The sequence below is a fragment of the Xenia sp. Carnegie-2017 genome, unplaced genomic scaffold, assembly GCF_021976095.1.
Source record: "Xenia sp. Carnegie-2017 unplaced genomic scaffold, XeniaSp_v1 HiC_scaffold_6, whole genome shotgun sequence".
Lineage (NCBI taxonomy): Eukaryota > Metazoa > Cnidaria > Anthozoa > Malacalcyonacea > Xeniidae > Xenia > Xenia sp. Carnegie-2017.
In genome coordinates, this window is record NW_025813526.1 from 10,606,659 (window position 1) to 10,627,985 (window position 21,327).

At 34.7% G+C, this 21,327-nt stretch overlaps 1 protein-coding gene and 1 long non-coding RNA gene across 4 annotated transcripts in view; both read left to right on the forward strand.

The window, feature by feature from the left end:
• Nucleotides 1-21,327, forward strand: part of LOC124456808 — a 119,960-nt gene that overhangs the window by 52,126 nt on the left and 46,507 nt on the right. For all 3 annotated transcript variants that reach the window (XM_047007148.1, XM_047007147.1, XM_047007150.1), the window contains exon 4: nucleotides 11,123-11,185. In XM_047007148.1, the coding sequence (XP_046863104.1) occupies nucleotides 11,123-11,185 (63 nt within the window). The remainder of the gene's footprint in view (nucleotides 1-11,122; nucleotides 11,186-21,327) is intronic.
• LOC124456811 lies at nucleotides 6,266-6,727 on the forward strand. The gene is made up of 2 exons (XR_006952476.1): nucleotides 6,266-6,319; nucleotides 6,397-6,727. It is a non-coding gene; the product is annotated as an uncharacterized LOC124456811 (long non-coding RNA).

Consider the following 21,327-nt stretch of genomic DNA (forward strand, 5'->3'; position numbering starts at 1 on the left):
TGTGAATGATGAAATTGCTTGAAATTGCTCTTTATTTACTTGCTTTTCAGTAAAGTTTATGTACACAATTAATTGCTTTGAACTAAATAATATTAATATTTTTCCTATTATAATTTTAGTACCAAATGGATTACTATCAATGGAACAAAATATAAAGTAAGAGCTACTGTCCACATTGGTTATGATTATGTTGAATTTCCCCAGTTTTGGGAAGTTATTGGTATTTATATCATTAACCAAAATGTTGCAAACGCCATGTTTGTTGTTTCAAGAAAACAGACTGTCAGGTTTTCTGAACATTATCAGGCTTATGAAGTTGCTCAGTCAAAACAGAAGGAAATTAAAATTAAATATTTTAAAGAGTTAACCTCACATTTGCCATTTAACTTGATAAAGCCATTTGGGTGTAACACAAAATACATTTGCCATAGATATGAAATAGATGTAGAATAAATTTTACTTTCCTGGACACAGCATATTCATGCATTATCGTAATGTATATATTATGGCATTTCAAAAAAGCTGATTATCTTTGGTATAAGTTATTCTATTTACTGTTTAACCTGTGTACTTATTATCAGTGAATGATTTATAAGGGGCAGGTGCACAGGGGTGCTCACCCATCTATGTTCTGGTCAACACGGTTACATTTAGGTGTGCCAAAACGGTATTTCTTATTACTTTTAGGTTTTAAAGAACTCACAAAGCCAAGGTTCCCCCTATAAAATCCATGCTTAATCCAGTTTTGGTTAATATAACATATGTATTGCCGCTATTTTTTACGAAGTTTTTAAACTGTTTAAATGAACGCATAAGTCAACTGTTCTGTTATCCGTGTCAGAACGAAAACAGCTGCAGTTTGATATAAGTATAAAAATAAGTTAAAAAAACAGTTAAAATAAGTGTTATTTTGACACCCATGATTCTACAAGGAGAGTGGTGCAGAAATAACGCCCTTTATAAATTATTGTAACTCTTGCTAATGGTGTTAATTTAACACCAACCACTTAACACCAACAAACAGTGTTACTTTAGCACCTTTGTGGCAGAACAAGGTGCTATTTCAGCACTATTAATTAGGTGTTAAAGTGTTGAGGTGTAAATTTGACACGCTACAATATGTTTAAGGTCATATGTTGTTAAATCAACACCAATATTGGTGTTATAATAACACCTTTTATTTAACACCACCGGTGGGTGTCAGTTTAGCACTAGAGAAAGTGCTAGTTCAACACCTCAAAAATAACAGTGCTGGGATTGCTTAGCTGATGTATCATAATTGAAAACTGTATCGAGATATGCACGATAAGGATAAGTTCCAGTCGATTGGATGACAGTTTTCCTTTTAAAAACACATCAACTTGCTTAAAAAAACTGTGCAAGAAATTGTTCACCGGTCCAACTTAATCAGTATTGTCGTGATTTTTGCTGTTGGCTTTTGTTGCTTTTGCTCCGACTATCAATATTGTGTTGGACAAATCAACATAATCTTCTTTTCCTGACGCTAAAAAAGTAATCACACCGCTTTCAGATACACTGGAGACCGGTGAGTGGTCTATACAGCGTTCCTCTTCCAAACTGGTTTGTGTTGGGAGTACGAAAAGATATCGAGTTCACTTTTTGTACCTTCTGCAGAATTTGGATGAATGAGCTCCATATTTAACCAAAAATATATTTTGCTTCTTTATCTTGCCTTTTTCTTCTGAGATTTTCCTCTCCCTGTTTGAGCAAACTGCTGCACACGGTTTGCGGCTTTTTTTCTGTTTCCTTTGCTGCTTGATTAACTCGAGATTTTGCATCCTTTTGAAAACCTGTGATAACATTTGCCAAAACATTTGCCCTGCATCAAGAGCAATTTTACTTAGAGCTTTCGCACCGGTTTTTTTCAAAGGTATTGCAGCTCTAGCCAAACTACGAATTAAGCCATCAAGACCATAACCCATCTGCCCATAACCTTTTTTGTCAGAATGCTCCTCTAAAGACAGGTTGCGATCCATAGATTTTTTGCTTGTTGAGGTATTATTGAACGTAACTTTTGGTTCGGCTTTTATTTTTCGTATGTAAAATAAGATGAGGATGAAATGAAGTGTCACTATCGACCTCCCACGATTAAATGAGATTGGGTTTCCTAACTCCTCCCTTAATAGAATTTCGATGTCCTCAAAAGATTTTTTGCACGGCTATATACTGAACATTAGTTAATGTTCTCGAAGCAACTTTTCCATATTTTTCTTGATTAGCAACTGCCTTTAGTAATTTTACGTCGATGCCTCCAACAACTTAAGGCTGTACAATGTCGCAATATATATACATCTTGATAGATCCTTGCAAATCGGCGGCATTAGGGCTTTTGGCTTTTAGAAATCTCTACATCTTCTCCGCCAAAACCGAGTAAGGTCGACATTTGATGTTCAAATAATATTTTGTAACCCTGTATTACACGAACTTAACTTTTCGACTGCTCGAGGGTTAAAGCTCAATTTAATATTGTCTTTAATTCATTATCAAGAGTCCCATTAACTGCTTTCATACAAGCCATAGTCGACTTTTACCGGTGTAGGTTTACCTGATTTGTTAGTTACAAATATATATGTATATGTCAAAACCTTTTTTCAACGTATACCATGTATGCGGATACCTAATTGCGTACAATCCTACTTCTCAATTGCAATTTAAATACAGAGTGAGATAAGTTTACACGACAACCTGAAACTTTATTATGTGGAAACCCAGACAGAGATGTATTGCTAGGTAATGTAAAATAAAAGTGTGTTCCGCTAATCATTGATACAAAAATTGAATTGAAAGAGATCAAGCACAAAGGTACGTTTTATATATTTATTCTGAAGCAGGTACACATTAATGAAATTTGTTTGGGTAAGCTGACCACTTTACAAGATATTGTACATTACCCCCTGTGCATCGTTTCTTAAGTATTTTTACAATGTCGCAAACATCATTTTTCTTGATGACTGTTTGAAGTTCTTTTTCATAAAATGTTCCTTGAAGTTCTTCCCCGTCATAATCCTTCAGGCCTGTATACAGGAGGATTACGTGGTACTTTTAGAATTACAGTAAAACTTTCCTTTGTAAACTTTGGAAAACACCCCTTCTTAAATTTTTGTTTCATTTTATATATTCGTAGTTGATCGTCTTATCAAACTTATATTTTACATGTGCATGTTTATTTAGTTAGCTATCCCCATATAAATTTTATCGGATTCTATCTTCAATTTCATTTGTAACGTTTATCGGTTTTTCCTTGATGCTACGATGCATGCTATGATTATAAAAATACATCAGATCAATTTATTTGCTGTATCATAGTTTTATTTGCTGTAAAGTAACGCCATGATTTTGTTTTAAGTGTACGTATCGAACGTTCAACAATCGATGCCTTTGTCTCGTTGAACGTTTTGAACAATGAATTTTTTCTTTAGACATAAGTTTCTTAAAAAAACGATTGAAAAACTCCGAGCCTTAATCTGTTTGAATGTGGGTCGGTTCATGTCCTGATGACAAAATCTTGTTAAAAGCTTCCACCTACGATACAGTACTGACTGTAGATAACGGCTTACAATATAGACAGTTGATACACCAACTTGGAACAAACCCCCCTGAACAGATCACAGCAATTACCGGCACCTTACAAACGACTTATTCACAATACAAAAAAACGATCAACTAAAAACATTGCACTTCACACTAATTCACAATGACAATGCATATTTCCTGTACATACAATACAATGACGTAAGAACTAGATAACAAATACGGCTAACCTGACGTTTACTCCTCATTTGACTCCGAAGATGACTAAGGTTGTCGAAACGTCAGTCAACAACAACGAAAACAGTCCTTCTCAGTGGCGTAGCTAGCGGTCTGGCTGGTCGGGCCCAGCCCAACCAAATATTTTCCCAAAAATGAAAAATTTGTTTTCTTTAAAATTGGATTTGCGAAAATTTTAAATTCTGCGACTCTTTTTGGAATAATCCACAGTCTATTAGTGTAATATTTGTCAAATTGCGTCGTTATTAGCAAAATTATCATATTTTTAAACGTTACTTAGCAACAATGACAAGTGCATTTCTAGTGCCAGGCATTACGTTGTTTAGTCGGGCTTTGAAAATTCAGCCCGACCAAGTAGTAAAATCTATAGTGGGATTATCTGCAATCTGATTGGTTGACAGCAACTGAGCAAACTCAAATGCGCTGTTTCGCAACATCTAGTCGGGCTCTGAAAATTCAGCCCGACCAAATAATGAAATCTATAGTGGGAATATCTGTAATCTGATTGGTTGAGAGTAGCTGTGAACACACTCAAACGTTTAACAACATCTAGTCGGGCTCATTTTCAAAAGTGTGACTGGAATTTTGAGCTTTCGAAATATACGTTTGGAAATCGTGATAACTTACATTACAATGGCTTCGGCTAATGAAATCGATATAATAAGTGAACTACAAAAGAAGCCCTTTTCTGTTCGACAATCAGGCAAGCAATATATAATCGTAAAGCAGCGGCCAATTCCAAATTTACAAGCGACTACAGGCAATAGAAGCTTTCATGAAATTTGGTACTCGAAGAAAGATTGGCTTTTTTGTAGCTCAGAAAAGAATGCATTGTTCTGTTGGCCTTGTCTTTTATTTTGCCCTGGATCGTCATCTTCATGGACGCAGACGAGATTCAAAACCACGAAGAATTTCCTATCCGATTGTAAGAAGAATGAGAAGGCAAAATCGCACATGGGTGCCTACAAGACCTGGAAGACCTACAGTTTTCAGCTTCGTATCGACTGTCTCATGTCACAAACTAGACGTGAAGAAATTCAGCGTCATATTGAGGAGGTAAGGCAAAACAGGGAAATGTTGAAAACCATAACAGAAGCTGTTTTATACTTGCCTAGGCAAGAGCTTGCATTTAGGGGGCATGATGAATCTAGTGGCAGAATGAATAGAGGAAATTATATAGAGCTACTTGAAAGTTTTGCTAAGATGGGTTCTGTTTTTGAAAGGCCATTACATGGAAGGCTTGCTGAAACCCACCTTGCTGGGGGATGGCTGTTTACTGGAGTCTCTCCTGATATTTAGAATGATTTGATTGATTGTCTTGATAAGATAATAGAGGATGAGATTTTAAAGGAAGTATATTGCTGCACTTTCTTAAGTATACAGGTTGATGAGGCAACTGATGTTTCTACCAAAGAACAATTGAGTGTAATTGTTCGAATGGACAAAGGGAAAGTGTCATTGAAAGACAGCTTGGGTTTGTTGATGTTAGTTGTGATAGGACTGCAACTGCTATATCATCAGTGGTTAAGGGTAAGTTAAGTCAATATAATAATGTGAAAGAGAAATTTATTGGACAGACTTATGATGGTGCATCTGTTATGTGTGGTCATCTCAATGGTGTTCAAGCTCAAGTTCAGCAGGATTATCCTTATGCTCAATTTGTTCACTGTGCTGCCCATAGACTAAATCTAGTATTATGTCAAGCTGCATCCTCCATCTCACCTGTTAAGATTTTCTTTGTTAATATTAGTGCTTTCTGCACCTTTACTAGCAATTCCCCCCAAAAGAAAAGCTTTACTATCATCCCATAGGCTTGAGTTTCCTAGTCCTGGTGACACAAGATGGTATTATAGGGCTCATGTCATCAATGTCTTGCATTCTAACTATGAGAAACTGATAGACATATTTGAAAATCTTACTGATAATCCAATAGGTTGGGATGATGAAACGTTAAGTAAGGTTACTGGTTTACTTGGCTACCTTAATGGCTTCTTGTTTTGTTTCTTGGTACATGTTTGTCAGAGAATTCTTGAGCAGTCATCCATACTTTATTCTATCTTGCAAGACAAGGACACTGACTTTCATTATGGAATGAGTAGGTTTGAGAGATTCAAGGCCTTTGTTGCTTCTCTGAGAAATGATACAGAATATCGTCAGGTGTACGACCTGGCTGTTGAGAAAGTGGGACCACCAGTAACCAGGTATGACCAACGGCATAATTACAAACAAATGTATTTTGAAATTCTTGACACAATTGTGACTATGCTGACTGAGCGATTTCAGGATATGGAGCATTTTAGATTTTTGACCTTGTTAACCCTAGGGTGTTTAAGATGTGGAAAGGTGAAGCGCCCTCAGAAAAGATAAATCTTCTAAAGGAGGTTTATGGTGATATGTTTGACATACCAATGCTAGCTAGCCAACTTTGTTTTATTTACAGAGATAAAGACTTTCACTGTCAATTATCAATTCCATTCCAGAAGTTAAAGATAAATGGGGTTTTGTCAATTACAAGTGCTTCAGTTCAGAGGTCATTAATTGTTTGAAGAGAGTAAAAAATTATCTTAGAAATACTTTGAGCCAAGGATGTTTTAGTTCTCTTTGCAGGATTTCCATTCACAAAGACATACTGTCAGAGAAAGAAGACGCCAACACATTGCATGATGAGGTAGTAAAGAAGTTCATTGAAAAACCACGAAGACTTGCTTTCTTATACAAATAGGTATTCATATATGGCTGATAACAAGCTGATGATGTCTTACGTCCATGGCATGTGAGAATTTTTCCGTGAACTTTTTAATGCAGTCAATGATGATTGTCATTTCAGCACGACAATTTCATCACAACTTTTGATAGTTGTTGATGACAAATCTGAGCCTTTTTCGGTTCTTTTGTCAAAGTTTCTTTACAAGATGTACATAGGTATCTATTTATGTATGTGGTGTTGATAAAATAAATCACATATCTGCAGCTATTTTTGAACTGTTTCTCTGCTTTACTATAAGATCCTTCGGCAATTTAAATTAACCAAAATGGTTCTATTTCCTGCATAAATATCACGCATTTGCTTTCTAAGATTGCCGTTTCCGACGTTCTAGGGAGTCTAAATTCGGAAAATTTTATCGCTCGGCGCCAACCATGGTGGCGCCTCGTGAGCCCGACCAAATGTTTTTCGCTAGCTACGCCACTGGTCCTTCTCAGGACTATATCAACCTGGAAAACCTAATTTACAAACATGAAGCTATTAGATTGAAATTTGTACTCGGAGCATAACAAAAACATTGTTAATACAGCATTGGACTTTAAATTCAGCTGAGTTATGCTTTCCTATTTATATGAGCTTTGTAATCCATGCCTGGTACTTTATGTTCAAAATACATGGCTTTTTTGAAACATTTAATTCATTGATTGACTACTTATTTTAATTTGATGATTTGAATTTCTACTAGTAGTAACAGAGTTGACATTATTACTGGGGGGTTACAAAATTGATTGAAGTATTTGTATATAAGAAATGGCATAGTAAAGGCAGTGCGTACAGAGTTATCGATAGATTTGATCTCGGCAACTGTCTTTCATAGCTCAACCTCGGAGATATAACATAGCCCTGATCTAGTTTTCTCAGACACACTTCCACACCAGTCGCCACACATAAATATGGCGCTGCTCAACCAAACCAGTCTCAAACGCTTTGTGTTTTTTGAGATATCAAATTCCAGTCATGTTGTGTTGTTAATGTGTATGCTTTTAGAGTTTAATTAGCCAGACGACACAATTTGAAACGATTTATTTTTTACCAGCGAAAACTAGAAAAGTGTTTGTCAATCTTACAAAACAGGAATGACAACAAAAGTTTGTTTCAGATGAAATAATGCCATATAATAAACTTTTAAATAGCCTCGTTTTCCGGGTCTTTACTGAGAAATATTGGACCTCGTGTCCAGCTGCTTAATTACTTTGTGCATGTCGGAAATTTAACGGCCGCCAAATCTCTGACTAATGAAGTGTACATACTAAGAAGTGTACATATGAAAACATACAAGGTGAGAGCTGTAACATGGATTAAAATGTAAATTTGAGATTGTTGGCATTGTTTTCAATTCTGACGAATAGCTATTGCACAGTTGCAATTCGATAAACAACAGCGTAATTAATGCACATTGTTAAAAACAATTTCTTAACATTCAGATGCTACGGCTTACGGTTATATGGACTTGGTTGTGTCTAAATTATTTCTACAACACATGTACTCTTTGTCTTCACAGGAAACTTCTCATTAAATATGTCTTCAAGCTTTAAAGTTTATTGCAGACAAGTAGACGATAGTGAATGTGTGTTTTGCTTTTTTTAAATGCCTTGAAGAGTCAGAATAACATGATGGTGCTTCTGTGATGCTTGGCCGAATCAATGGAGTTCAACTGTTGGTTCGACAAGAGTATCCTTCCGCCCATTTTGTTCATTGTGCAGCTCATAGATTGCACCTGGTCTAATGCCAGTCAGCATAATCAAATTCTACTGTCAAAATCTTTTTCATTAATATAGCTATATTCAGCACATTTGCAAGCAATGCCCCAATAAGGAAAGTTTTTCTCACATCAAGCAACCTTGAGTTTCCTGCCTCTGGTGAAACAGGATGGTATTATCGCTCTCAATTAATCGTTGTATTGCACAAAAACCATAAAAAACTTTATGTTTTATTTTGACAGGGTATTTGAACAACCAGCTGCGTGGGATGATGAGTCATTAAGTAAAATAAGTTGCTTACTCCATTATCTTGATAGCTTTTTGTTTTGTCTGCTAGTGTGTATATTTTACAGGATTTTAGAACAGTCCACAATTTTATTTTCCATTCTTCAAAATAGGGAAACCCAATTTAGTTATGGCATAAGCAAAATTGACAGTTAAAAGCAGTTTATTTTATCTTTTCAAATAGATGAAGCTTTCACCGAGTTTTACTAAACCGTACTAAAAAAGTAGGCCCTCCAGCAACCCGAGATAGTTTGTACAATTACAAACAGCTTTATTTTGAGAATATTGATTCCATTAAAGACATGTTAAGTGAACAATTTCAAGATATTGATCAGTTCGAGTTTTTAGATCTTATAAATCCTAAAGTATTTAATATATGGAAGGGCTAAGGAGAAGATCAATCTTCTCAAAAATAAGTGTAGTCCTCTTTTCAACATCCCAACTTTGGAGGGTCAACTTTCCCTCATCTACTATGACAAGGAATTTCACAGAGAGTGTTGAAATGAGATGCTTAAATAAAACTACAAATATAATCTCCTGTTGATTTTACGTCAAGTGGTGATTTTTTAAAATTGAATGGTGTCTTGGCAGTGGCAAGTGCTTCAGTAGAGAGGTCGTTTTCTTGCTTTATAAGGGTAAAAAGCTATTTGAGGAATAGAAAGGGTCAAGGTTGGCTTGCCTCTTTGTGTAGAACATCCATTCACAAAGATATCATTGAACAGAAAGAGGAATCAGATGTTTTGCATAATGAGGTGGTTGAAAAATTTGTAAAAAAACCCATGAGGTTGACGCTCGTGATATAACATCGTACATCTGCATTTATATGTAGCCGACAAATACCTCCTTCGATAATTATAAAAAGCATGCTCGTATAGGACCAGATAACCAACACCCACGGTTTGACTCGCTGTTATGAAATTAAGTTTTTGCTTTTCACCACAATTCTCGTGAAAAAAATGCTTGTCGAATGCCAAATACACACATGATCATGCTTTGCTTTTTCTCCGTGGGAGTGAAAAATAGTGAACATTTCGGAAAAGCAGTCATTTTCGGTAAAGCTCAGCAAAACAGGTTCATTCCACTCTTTTTTCACAATATCCAATGTTGAAAGCCGTGATTGAGACACTGAACTAAGATGCATTTGGAACCGTAACCCCTATACTTTTTTCAAATGATTTGTTTAAGCAAACATTTTGTTGAGCCCTTCCCTGTTTATTTAGCTTCTTGGCAGTCGAAAAACTGATTTAGTGTCGTTTTTTGACACCATTCGTTCTTTGAAATTACATGTAACAAAATTAGCTCCTTTCACAACAATATATTTTCCAGCAGAAACATGTTCAACAAGAGTTAAAGACACTAGATTGACAAACTAATACAAGTCTACAAGACGGAACTGAATGTTAAAAAATATGAATGCTATATAAAACATGACACTATTGGCAAACAATTTTTACTGGTTTATTTCATTATTGTTTCATATCAACTACTAAGATTACTAGCCTGACGTGATATGCATTGTTTTCTTTTTCTTTTTCTATCATTATTTTCTTTATACGGACACAATAAGAATGGATCGTTGCGTATTTAAAACATGTTCTGGACTATTATGCATTTACATCAATAAAAGACTGTTTAAGAACTCTTTTTGCAAAGATCACTTCACTTCACGACACAGAACTGTATGTTACTTGCAGTATGTGTATTTTCGTGGCATGAAAAGTTATTGTAAAACAACACAAAGTGCTCAGTTTTTAAGAAACATCATAGGCCTGTGTATTTAACTGGAACTACATAATTTAGTTGGTTCGAGCGTTTTTATATGCCTGGAACTTTCAAAAACTTAGAAAAAGGAACAGACTTTTCGCAATTTTTATCGTTGCTTTTAAATTTATCAGCAATACTATAAATCTTGGTCAATTTTTTTGGACATTCTACTATTTTGACAAATTTTCTTCAAACTTCATAATATTTTTCGACTCTAATTAAATTAATCATTCTTGTACAAACACAACACCAGATGCGGATACTTCGAGAGCAAAATACACTAGCAACTGCTTACGAACATTATTGTTGAGGTAAAAACTGTGTTCATCATTCAAATTGTGCACATAGTTTACAAATATAGGAAAGACAAAACAAAAACAAAAGGAAGGGTAATGGTATTAAAAACACAATTGAATTATAAAAACTATTGCAAGCAAAAGTGCTTTCATTATTAATTGCATTTTACCCTATATATATATTTATATGAAAAAAATTAAAATGTACTTATAAACACCACAAAAAGGTTACTTAGTGATTTGTGGTCACATGTATCTATACTTTTTTCGCGCTATCTTCATTGGGGTGTTAGAAATAGTCAAATTTTTAGTAAAGCGATTAATTTCGGTAAATCTCGGCAGTAGTGGAACAAATTTTGACGTCATCAGATATCTAAAGCCGCTCCAGTTATTATAGAACTCAATGAATAAGACACTCTACACAATTCTAGAGTGTTTAAAGTACACATGCGCAGACAGCGTATTACGTAAATAAAAAAATACATATTATACACAAGTTTGAAAATAAGATCTCTTACATTTAGGTGTCAACGACAAGGTAATTTTAAACGTATTGAAAGAGTTGAGAAAGCCAGTTCAAGATACAGGTAAACAACCTTTTGCTTGTTTGTATTACATTTAGATATTAGTACAATTGGTTCTTTCTATATTACGTTCTTTTATGAATACGAGCCGCTTACAATTCATTAAATATAATTACCAAGTTTGAAGAGCTTGATTTGTAATGAAGCTTATATGTGGTGTACTATTTGTTGTTTGAAAAATAAGTAAGTAACCATGGATCTTAACATACAAGTGATTTTTAAACTATTAAAAATAGTAATAAAAATGCGCATTTAATAAATATGACAAGTTTTTTTAAAACAAGTTCCTTATTTTAACGTTTGCTTTGTCCTTCGCTCTTTCACAACAAATTTCTGAGATTTGGTGTTGAATACTCATTTGAGTGTCGATGCTGCTCTTCATCGTTTATTGGTCAGACCACACTACATTTCCGCAACAGAATATCGGGGCACTTGGAAATCTCTCGATAACAGGGAGGCATTGCTGTTTTCTTTGGAGCGGTATTCTGTTTAAAAAATGGCAGCTGACTAATTTACAAGTCTTTGCGATCATTCACGATTCTTTGTGTCTACTAAATCGAATTTGTGGGCCAAATGTCCTTACGGTCTGCTTGTGGACAACCTCAGTCAATACATCCCGTTTTGGCAAAAAAGTTACATTTTGCCTGATCAAAACACGTTTCGGCAGCTTCGCAACAAAAAATCTGAACAGGCTGAATGACGTTCGACATGCGGTAAAGGGCTCAAATATATTACGACGTTGCACTCGAAATTTAGATGTAGTACACACGGCCATATAATGGGATGAACACTGGTCATTGCAGTGAACGACACAAAATCTGCCACCAATGGTCGTCGGTGAACAGAAATGCTCTAAAACAATTGACAAAATGCTGGATGAGAGGCAATCAATAGTAGGTGAGATGGTACAATATTATTCAAAAAATGTCATGGAGAAAGTTGTGAAGTGAAAGTGTTGTATACCGGATTAACTCTTTAGCATTAATTTTGTTGAGAAGCGGCGGTTAAATATTGGACACTGAACAAGAATTATACTTGTGTCTGAGTAAAGTAGAAATGAGAGGAAGGAAATGGAAATGATAGACTATTCTGAGAGGAAGACATGTTTGCGATCAGAGAAGAAATTAATCGTCATCCACATTACAATACGAATGGCATTGATATTTTTCAAAAAAAACCCGCATTTGCCGTTCAACCAAAGGGTAAATGAATGAATATTTAAATAGTGCCGTTCCTCGTCCGTTTTCCAATTAAAATATTACAGTTTTAAAAAATTGACAGACTGCTGTACTGAAACAAGCTTGAAAACCACTTTACACCTATTAGAAAAATATAAGAAAAATAATCTCAATACACAGTTAAACAAGCCACATAAATTTTAGTTCGATAGAAAAAACCACCTATTTGGGTGAATAAATAAGCTCTACCTTATAGATTAAATTTAAAACTTCAAACAAGGAATTTGAAGTTGCTGAATTTGAAATTATGTAGGTGGATTTCCATGTTCAAAGTTTTTTAAATTTATTTTTGCTGAGAATTTAAGTGAAGTATCATAATGTACTTTCTGTTTATGAATTAGGAGAACTAGTTATGAGAGATATACAGAAGTAATAAATATTCACATGAAAATGCTCAGATATAATATGCTGTTGTCGCAATCTCTCATAAAATTTAGGCATACAGGTATCTCATTCATAACATGTCAGAATTTCTATAAAAGTTTTCATTAAATTTGTTTTAAAAAAAGATAGAGTTTGTCATTTTTAAACTAAATGAAAACACAATACGGCATAATAAAATGCATGCATGCTATTAGTTCTTCATGAAAACACCATTTTTGTACTATTACTCTCAGACAATAGCGTCTTCAAAATTCTAACTGTACATGTAACTAAAAATAAACTTTGCTTTTTTAACTAATAAAACTCAACTTTTTACAAAAAATAAAAAGTACAACTCAAATGATCGAGCAAATGACTTTTATAATTTTTAAAACCGGGGATTTGCATGCCAATGGCGAAGTATACTTTATGGCTGAATTCTTTGAATGTTCAAATATTACCTGGAAGTGGAAATTCAAGAAGGCTCGTGTTTGCATTGGCAAACAACTATATCTATAGAGCTCAATAATATTTTTGAGGGATTTGTTAGATCTAAAGGAGAAAATGAACTAAGGCCGGTAAAAAACATGAGCATTTTTGTTATACTATCTTCATCTATACAAAACAAAGAAATTGCACATTCATGAATATGAAGGGACCGAATAGTGCTTTTATGCTTGTACTTTTGCCTTTGCTGTCAGCATATTTAAAGAAAAGTTATTTAAGTTTTTCTTCCAAACCGTAGGTGTCCAGCCTTGAAATTCTATGGATCAAGATGATTTAGTGCCTCATCATATACCAAAAAAGGCTTGCGTAGATTCGGGTTTCTGAGAGCTTGTTGCAAAATGAAATCCAGTCCTTCAGCTAATGGGTTGAGCTCTCTATTCTGGATGGCAAAGACGCAAATGACACATTAAACTCACATTCGCACTTCCTTTGTTGTCTTTACTAAGACGTTTAGTGAATCGTGAATCAACCAGTGCACATCAGTAATACATCTTCTGGTACAAAATGGAATTCTTCTATCTCACTTAACTACATAATATGAAATAAAAGAAGTTCATTATTTGCGAAAGTCTAAGCTATTTTACTTACATTTAACTTTTGCAATTGCTCACCCATTGACTTTTTTTTCAAAAAAAAAACTGTGAACTTATCACATAAAATGACAATTTAAAGTTAGGATGAGCATTCTCGACACATGCAAGCATCATGATAAAATACCTTGATTACATTTTAAACTTAAAGTACCCGGTAATTTTTTTTTAGAGTATTTTATAAGTGATCAACTCTCAACTTTTTTCCACCTCATGTTTTTGAAAAATACAAAACACTTGACTGGAAAGACATCTTTTTCTTCTTGCATATTAAACTTTGTACTCTACATTATTTTGTTAAAAAGCCTTAAAAGTAAAATTTCTTAATGGTCTAGAACACAGACCTTACACAATATTGTACGCATTTTTAAGTTTGGTATATCTTTAACAGTGGCTCTTTCTACAACTACTTTAATCTAATCACATGAGATATATTGAATAGACAGCTGGAGCTTAGCATGGAAACACGGGAGGACCTTTTATAATGGATGAAATGAAAGTTTGACCTGTCCGTATTACAATATATTTCTGTAGAGAAAACACTTTGAACATAAAAGTAAGTTTTTTATTACGATAAAAGAAAAACACAACGAACGTCGTGCGAACGTACACCATGCGCCCACGATATAACCTTAAACAAAGTTAATACTTCATAACAACGTAGTTAAGAATGTTGAGTGTAATTTACAACATGACCTGCTACTTTAAATAAGCCACCGCGTTAGCAACTGCGTTGTTAATGAGTTGTAGCCTTTTTTGGTTCCCCTCAAGAAGCCGCACAGGTGTTTGCCGGGACGCAAATTCTTTCAATAAGAGTACTCTCTCCTTAGACCTTTGGACCTCCATCTTCCACAGCTGGCTTTTTCTCAAAGGTGGCCTTGATTGGTTGGTCAGAAATAAGCTGCTACCTTGTATATGGAAATACTGTCAGTAAAAAGATCTTCTCGACTGATAGAAATCCTATTCCTGATAAAACTTTTTGGAACCAGTGCCAATAACACATAGTCAAGACTGGACAAGTAATCATTTCTATCATGGCTATTGTTATGCTCCATTCATATTCTATTGAAGTCAAAAACATCAAAAATGTAATATCAACAGTTCATAATAATTTTATTCCAAAATGTGCAATAAATATATTAGACATGACATCTGAATTTAACTGTCTGCTAACTGCATTTTCCATGTTCGTACTTCACTGTAATATTTTTTCAAGCATTTGTTTGATTTCTTTCGGAAACATTTCACGTTGTTGCACAATTGATGCAGTTTTATCATGAAGACATTCCAGAAAGGGATGAAGAAAACAATATTTAGTTTCTATGACTTGTGTTCTATTAAAGTAAGCTAGTACTCCAATGACCGCATGTTAACTAACATATGTCAATATCTTTGAGTAACAAAGGGCCAATTTACACAAGGAAGATTGCAGAGGGATTTCTCCTTCTGGTGGATATTATTACGCATATTTAACCATTTACATAATTTTGCATGAGTAAAACATACAGTCCCTTGTTGCTAAGTCTTTAAATCACGTATGCCAAGAAGAGCAAATTGCAAATTAACACATTTGTGTAGGTGAATAAGCATTAAGAATATTTTTATGCAAAAATACTTAAATAGAAAGCTGTATTTAATATCAAACTGTAGATAATCTCTTGATAAATGACAAATCAAACCTTATTATTGTATTCATCATACCTGATGATGCTGAAGCAGTTGCATGATTTTAATTAAAATTTTAGTTATAATTACTACTTAGCATGACCTACATGCATGTTATAACAGTTTGAGCTGGGGAGAGCTTTTGTGTTTTATTTACTTTTAACAGACAATGGTAAGCCACACTAAAGATAATAGTTTCTTATATCTCTTTAGAGTTGTTGAAAAATTTGCTAGAGCATGTGGTTACGTGTTCACGTGATTTGAAAAGAGGAATATTTTCATCACACTTATACCATTCTTGCTTCTACACATCTTTATCATTAACCATCATTTAATAAGAGAAATTTTGTAAAAGTATCACTGCACATTTTTATACCAGTAATCATTTTATGAAATACAACAGCATTATCATATACTTACATTCTCCCGACGTTCAATTTTATTCATTGATAGCCTTAGGTGGCAACACATAAATTATAGCAGACTTCATTGCATATTCAATTTTCAAATAAGGAATAGTGTAACCACTAATGGGTGGCTTTACATAAATCAAATCATTCACCCTCCTTCAAACTAGGATACTTTGAGAATGACTTTTCACGTAGATGCCTAGGGTCCCCTCTTTTATTCCTAACCCCAACAGTCTTTTGCTTAAACCAGCTTTTTTCAACTCTAACTTATGAGATGCTTATGTCACCTTGAGTATATCTTTTCTGACAGAACACAGAACACAGAACACAGAACTAATTTCCTTAATCTTATACTGTTAGAAACGGCCGTTTATTTTTTTTACCCAGATTCCAATGTGGTTTTAATATGATGCTTATAACTTTGGTGGCTTTCCAACCATGACTGCGAGGCAGTTGTTATAACAGAAGAGACAGACGAGGGTGAAGAAGCCTGAGGATCTGGAAATATTCTCCAGAACATGCAATAGATAAAAAGAGGGACACAATATAATACATCACAAAATTATCAATTCATTGGCCTTTCTCTAAACACAACTGCTCTTTAACTAAAAGTTTTAATAGCTTTTGGTAATTCACTTATGCCATTAGACCAAACCATGGTGCGTGGCAATTGGACAAAGTTGAAGTAATACGCCTTCAAATATTTCCTACAAAAAGCATTATGCGTAACATTCAGTTCTTTAACTATTTTTACAAACAGAAAAGATCTACAAAATCATTCATTTAAATATATTTATAAAATTTCAAAAAATTACATTGTAAAAATTTGCTAGACATACCTGTAGTTCATACTGCCCTATTCGAGCAACTTGAGCTTGAATCAAGGGCTGAAGAATCGTTTCTATCGTTGTTTGTTTTTTCCTTTAATATTTAGACTAATCTTTCTAATAAATTAACTGCTCTAGATAAAGCAGAACCAGACGATTCGCCAAGATGAAAATTTTTTTATGGTTTGGGTTGACTCCATGTCAGTTAGTGAGTAAAGAAAAAATCAGAGCAAGGAAAAGCCGCGTGAACGTAGTGATTGTGTTGTACTTATTTACACTCAATGCAATGATCATTGCTAATCCCATTGCATCGCCGTGTGTACTACATCTGATTTTCGAGCGCAACGTCGTGTCATTTTTGAGCTTTTAACCACGTGTCAACCCGTTATTATTCGACCTGCTTAGCATACTTTGTTATGAAACCGCAGAAACGTGTTTCGATAAAAAATAACTTGTTTTGGCCGAAACATATTATATTGGCTGAGGTTGTACACAAGCAGAACGTAATGACATTTCGCCTGCAAATGCAATATGTTGACACAATGAGTCGTGCATGATTGCGTTGAACAGAGTATGCTCCATACATGTCCACCACCATCCGCAATTCTTTCTCAAAGAAGAAACACATCCCACTCTGTTCATTTCAACGCTCTAGAGGCTGTTGTTGCTCACAGGCAACAATCACCGAACGAGACGTGTACAAACTTTTGAAAAGGCACGGCTCCAGGAGGGTTAATGATTTCTATAACTCTCTAATTCTTTCGACAATTGTGAATTTTTAATTCATGAAAGTCATCTCATATCCAAGCATAAGCCCTCGCTTAATACCCAAGGCTAGTAAAAGCTCCCAAAGAACCCACGATCTGAAACACCACCACTGCTAAAAGTTCATTTTTTAATCAAAAAAAAAAATAACTGTTGATTTTTCTTTCTGTTTTACATTCACATCCTTGTTCCTGGCTTCTTAGAAATCATGAAGCGTCCAGAATCCAGTTGTTTGATCCAACATAGTTTTATCTTAAAAATCATGTTGCAATTTCTGAATTGTTTGGAGATACCTATCCCACCATAATTCTACCTTTCTGTCCTTTGACTTTCTCACCTCATTTGGTACCAATCTATACCAAATATTATGGCACTGTATTCTATATCTCCTACCTAATTTCCAATATACCGTCAAGCCCATCCTATCATGCCTGCTTTTATGCCAGTCCAGAACAGCTCCCTATTAAATGCACAACAGATTCAAAATCTTTTTATACTAACTTATATTTTGGACCGATGTCCTCCTTCTGAATTTTTGCACTAAAAATGTCGTTTATCAACTTGCTCCTGATCTAAAAACATAAATTCTTGTCTAATGCACTTTCAATACCTATTTTCAACCACATCAGTTTCATCTGCTGTATTCTTAATGTGTGATTTCTTCTCCAGAAAACTCTCTTTCTTTATCTTCCTGATTAAGTCCTTATATTCATTTTTGTCGTTCTCCCCTGTAATGTTTCCCCTAAAACGTTTAATGACCATTCTTCACTACTTTTGACACACTCAAACAAACTAATTTCTTCCTCTTTCACTCAAACACAAGCATTTGTCTTGTAGTTGCTAGCTAAAGGCAGTAGCTTTGCTATTACTGTATTAACATCATCCTTCCCTTCATCATACACTCAGATATATTTTCACTGTCTACTAAACTTTGCAAACTTTTTGCAAGTGGTCTATGCAATAATTTAAACCATAACAAAGACACTTTTCTTGGTCTTAACACTAAGGTAGATTTATTCATTCCCGAACAACAAAAGGTTGCAGTAGCTAAGTTTTTAGATAAACAAACCCGAAGACTATCGTTAGACAATTACTTTGACGAGGATCTTAATAATTTTTCAATTTCTATTTACCTGGCTGAGGCCTAGGTATGCAGTCTCCGAGTGCCCTCTAGTCACTTTCGCCAAGAAGGTTGTTTTTTTCTTTTAGATTCGTGCAATTTTGATATAGTCTTTGAAAAACTCACTCGTGCATTTTTGTCTAAATAGCACTCGAAACCATGCTGTTACATTTACTAATAAAGCCGAAATTCATATAAATCTATCAAAAAGAGCTGTGCTGCATTTGTTATTCATCAAAATTTTACAAAAATACGTTGAAAATACAGTGAGATACAGCGGTTAAGTTCTGATGACCTAACTAGCCGATTCAACTGGCAAAATGTTATCAACATTAAACAATTCTGTCAGATCTTATTCAATTCTGTCAGATCTTATTTTTAACAATACATACCTTCCACACATGGAGTTAGAGCAAGCAATCCGCTTTACCAGTGCTCATTTTTTTTGTCTGGAATCATTTCAAAACGGTGAATTGTTAACTCAATTGCCAAATAAAATCTACATAAAACTTCAGCGTGTCATTGTAATTGCTTTGTTTACAATGATTAATTTTCCCGCCTTTGAATAGTCTATTTTGATTGGCTCTTACATTACTTTTTTGTTTCATTAACCAATCAGGAACACTATGTTTATAAAACAATTGCACTGTGCTCCTTCTTTAATTCTACCACTTTGCTTCGTAGAGCGAGCGCTTTCCGACATACGTTTAAAAATACATTATTAATTGCTTTTCTGGGGCCGGTTGTATAAAAACATAGTCAACTTTAATTATAGTTAAAGTGCTTATATTACGAATTTTAGCCCCCCTTTTGTATGACCTTAATTGAAAATTTGAATTATTTGAAGAACTATGACATGTCGCTGGACTTAAACAGACAAATATAGTTTCCTTAATTTTGCCTCCAAAGTCGGGTACTATTTGCGAATTTTTTACGACGCCATATTGATACTTGTGACGTAGATAGTTGAGCACGTCTGTTTCCGTCAATATAATATTATGTTACAGGAGGTGATTTTTTTGCCGTTTTTCTTGTCGTAAAAACAAATAATGACAGTATTTTCAATAAAATATTAAAAAACAAGTTTTCCGGAAAGTATGGCCTCAAATCAGTGCTCAGATAATTCGAATTCGATGTTTGAATGGGTATCTGATTCGAGCTCAGAATCCGTGGGTTATGTTGAGCATTTAAACGACTTCGCATATGACGATGAACCACTCGCAGGAGATGGTGATGAAGTGCATATTCCAGATGATCACGATGGAATTCTCCCTGCGACATTAGAACAACGAAGTGATGGCGTAATTCCACTCGGTTAATGGTAAGTTGTTGTTTCGTCCTGTTTGTAATGTACATAAAGTTACTTTATAAACCACAATGCTCCCACGTTTCAGGTGTAATTTTCTATGCTGTCAGACCAATTTGTTAGAAGGAGCATTAGAGTACAGATGCTGTAAGGAAATATGACCAGCTTTGCAGAAAATGACATTCGATGGCAGCATTGAGAAAATATCATACATAACACAACATGCCAAATTTGGGCCTTTAGTTCATGAGGCTGTCGTTGAAAACGTCGGGCCACTATTGAGAGATAGGAATGGACGTGCTTATCGTCGCCAAGTATCACAATCATTAAATATGTAAGATTGTAAATTGTATGAGAAACAATGTTATCATCAGCATTGTTTTATCAATAATAATTAGTCCAACCTTTTTATTTACTTCAGGTACTTTAGAGCTGTGGCATACAGATGATTGATGCGACGGTTTTGTGGATCTATGGGATGAGAAAATACTTGGCCTTCACCTGCTTGTGTTTACCACTTTATTCGGAAAGCATATCCAAGTGGTAACACAAAAGGTTACATACCATCAGAGGGGCAATGATGGAAAGGTCTTTTAGCTTGTGCACTGTAGAGACTGTTGACCTTCTTTGCTAAGTTTAGATTGGTCAGGAAATATGTCTAGATGAAAAGCAAATAGGTGATACATAGATGCACTATATAAGTTGACATGCAGTTTAATGGTTTGAATCAGGAGTAAACAATAAAAACAAATTGGTGCAACTACTGAGAGGTTAAGCTTGAAAGAATGAAATGAAAGAAAATCTTTTCTTCAATGTCAGTCTGGGAAAAAAGACAAAAGAGAAAATATATGGAATTAAATCATAGCATAAATGTAAAAATCGAAAATAGCAAGCCACATGAACTTATCATATAAGGTCTTCGCACTTGAGTGCACTGCATCCGCAAAGGGTATGTTGAGCATTAAACTACAATAAAAAAATTATTCATGAAAATTAATTAGTTGCACAATAGAGTGAGATAGTCATCTTCAATCTGAAAAGTATACATACCATTCAATGTTATATTAATACTGTAATCATCAGGAAAGGTGTATATATTAGTTTTCAGATAGGGAGGCTAGAGGGTACTATCACTTGCCTAAGGTGAACCCTCAGGCTGGTGGTGGGAAGGAGGTGCCTTACTTCTCCATTCCAGACAGGCTCCAAGCGATGTCTGACCACTGCCCTATCATCTATCAACTTCAATTTATTCTTTTTCACTGAAGCATTGACCTTGAGGATGTCCTTTTATTGGAGCTTTGCATTTAGTACATTTGCGAGTACTTTTAAAATTGAAAATTTGATCCGCATCATC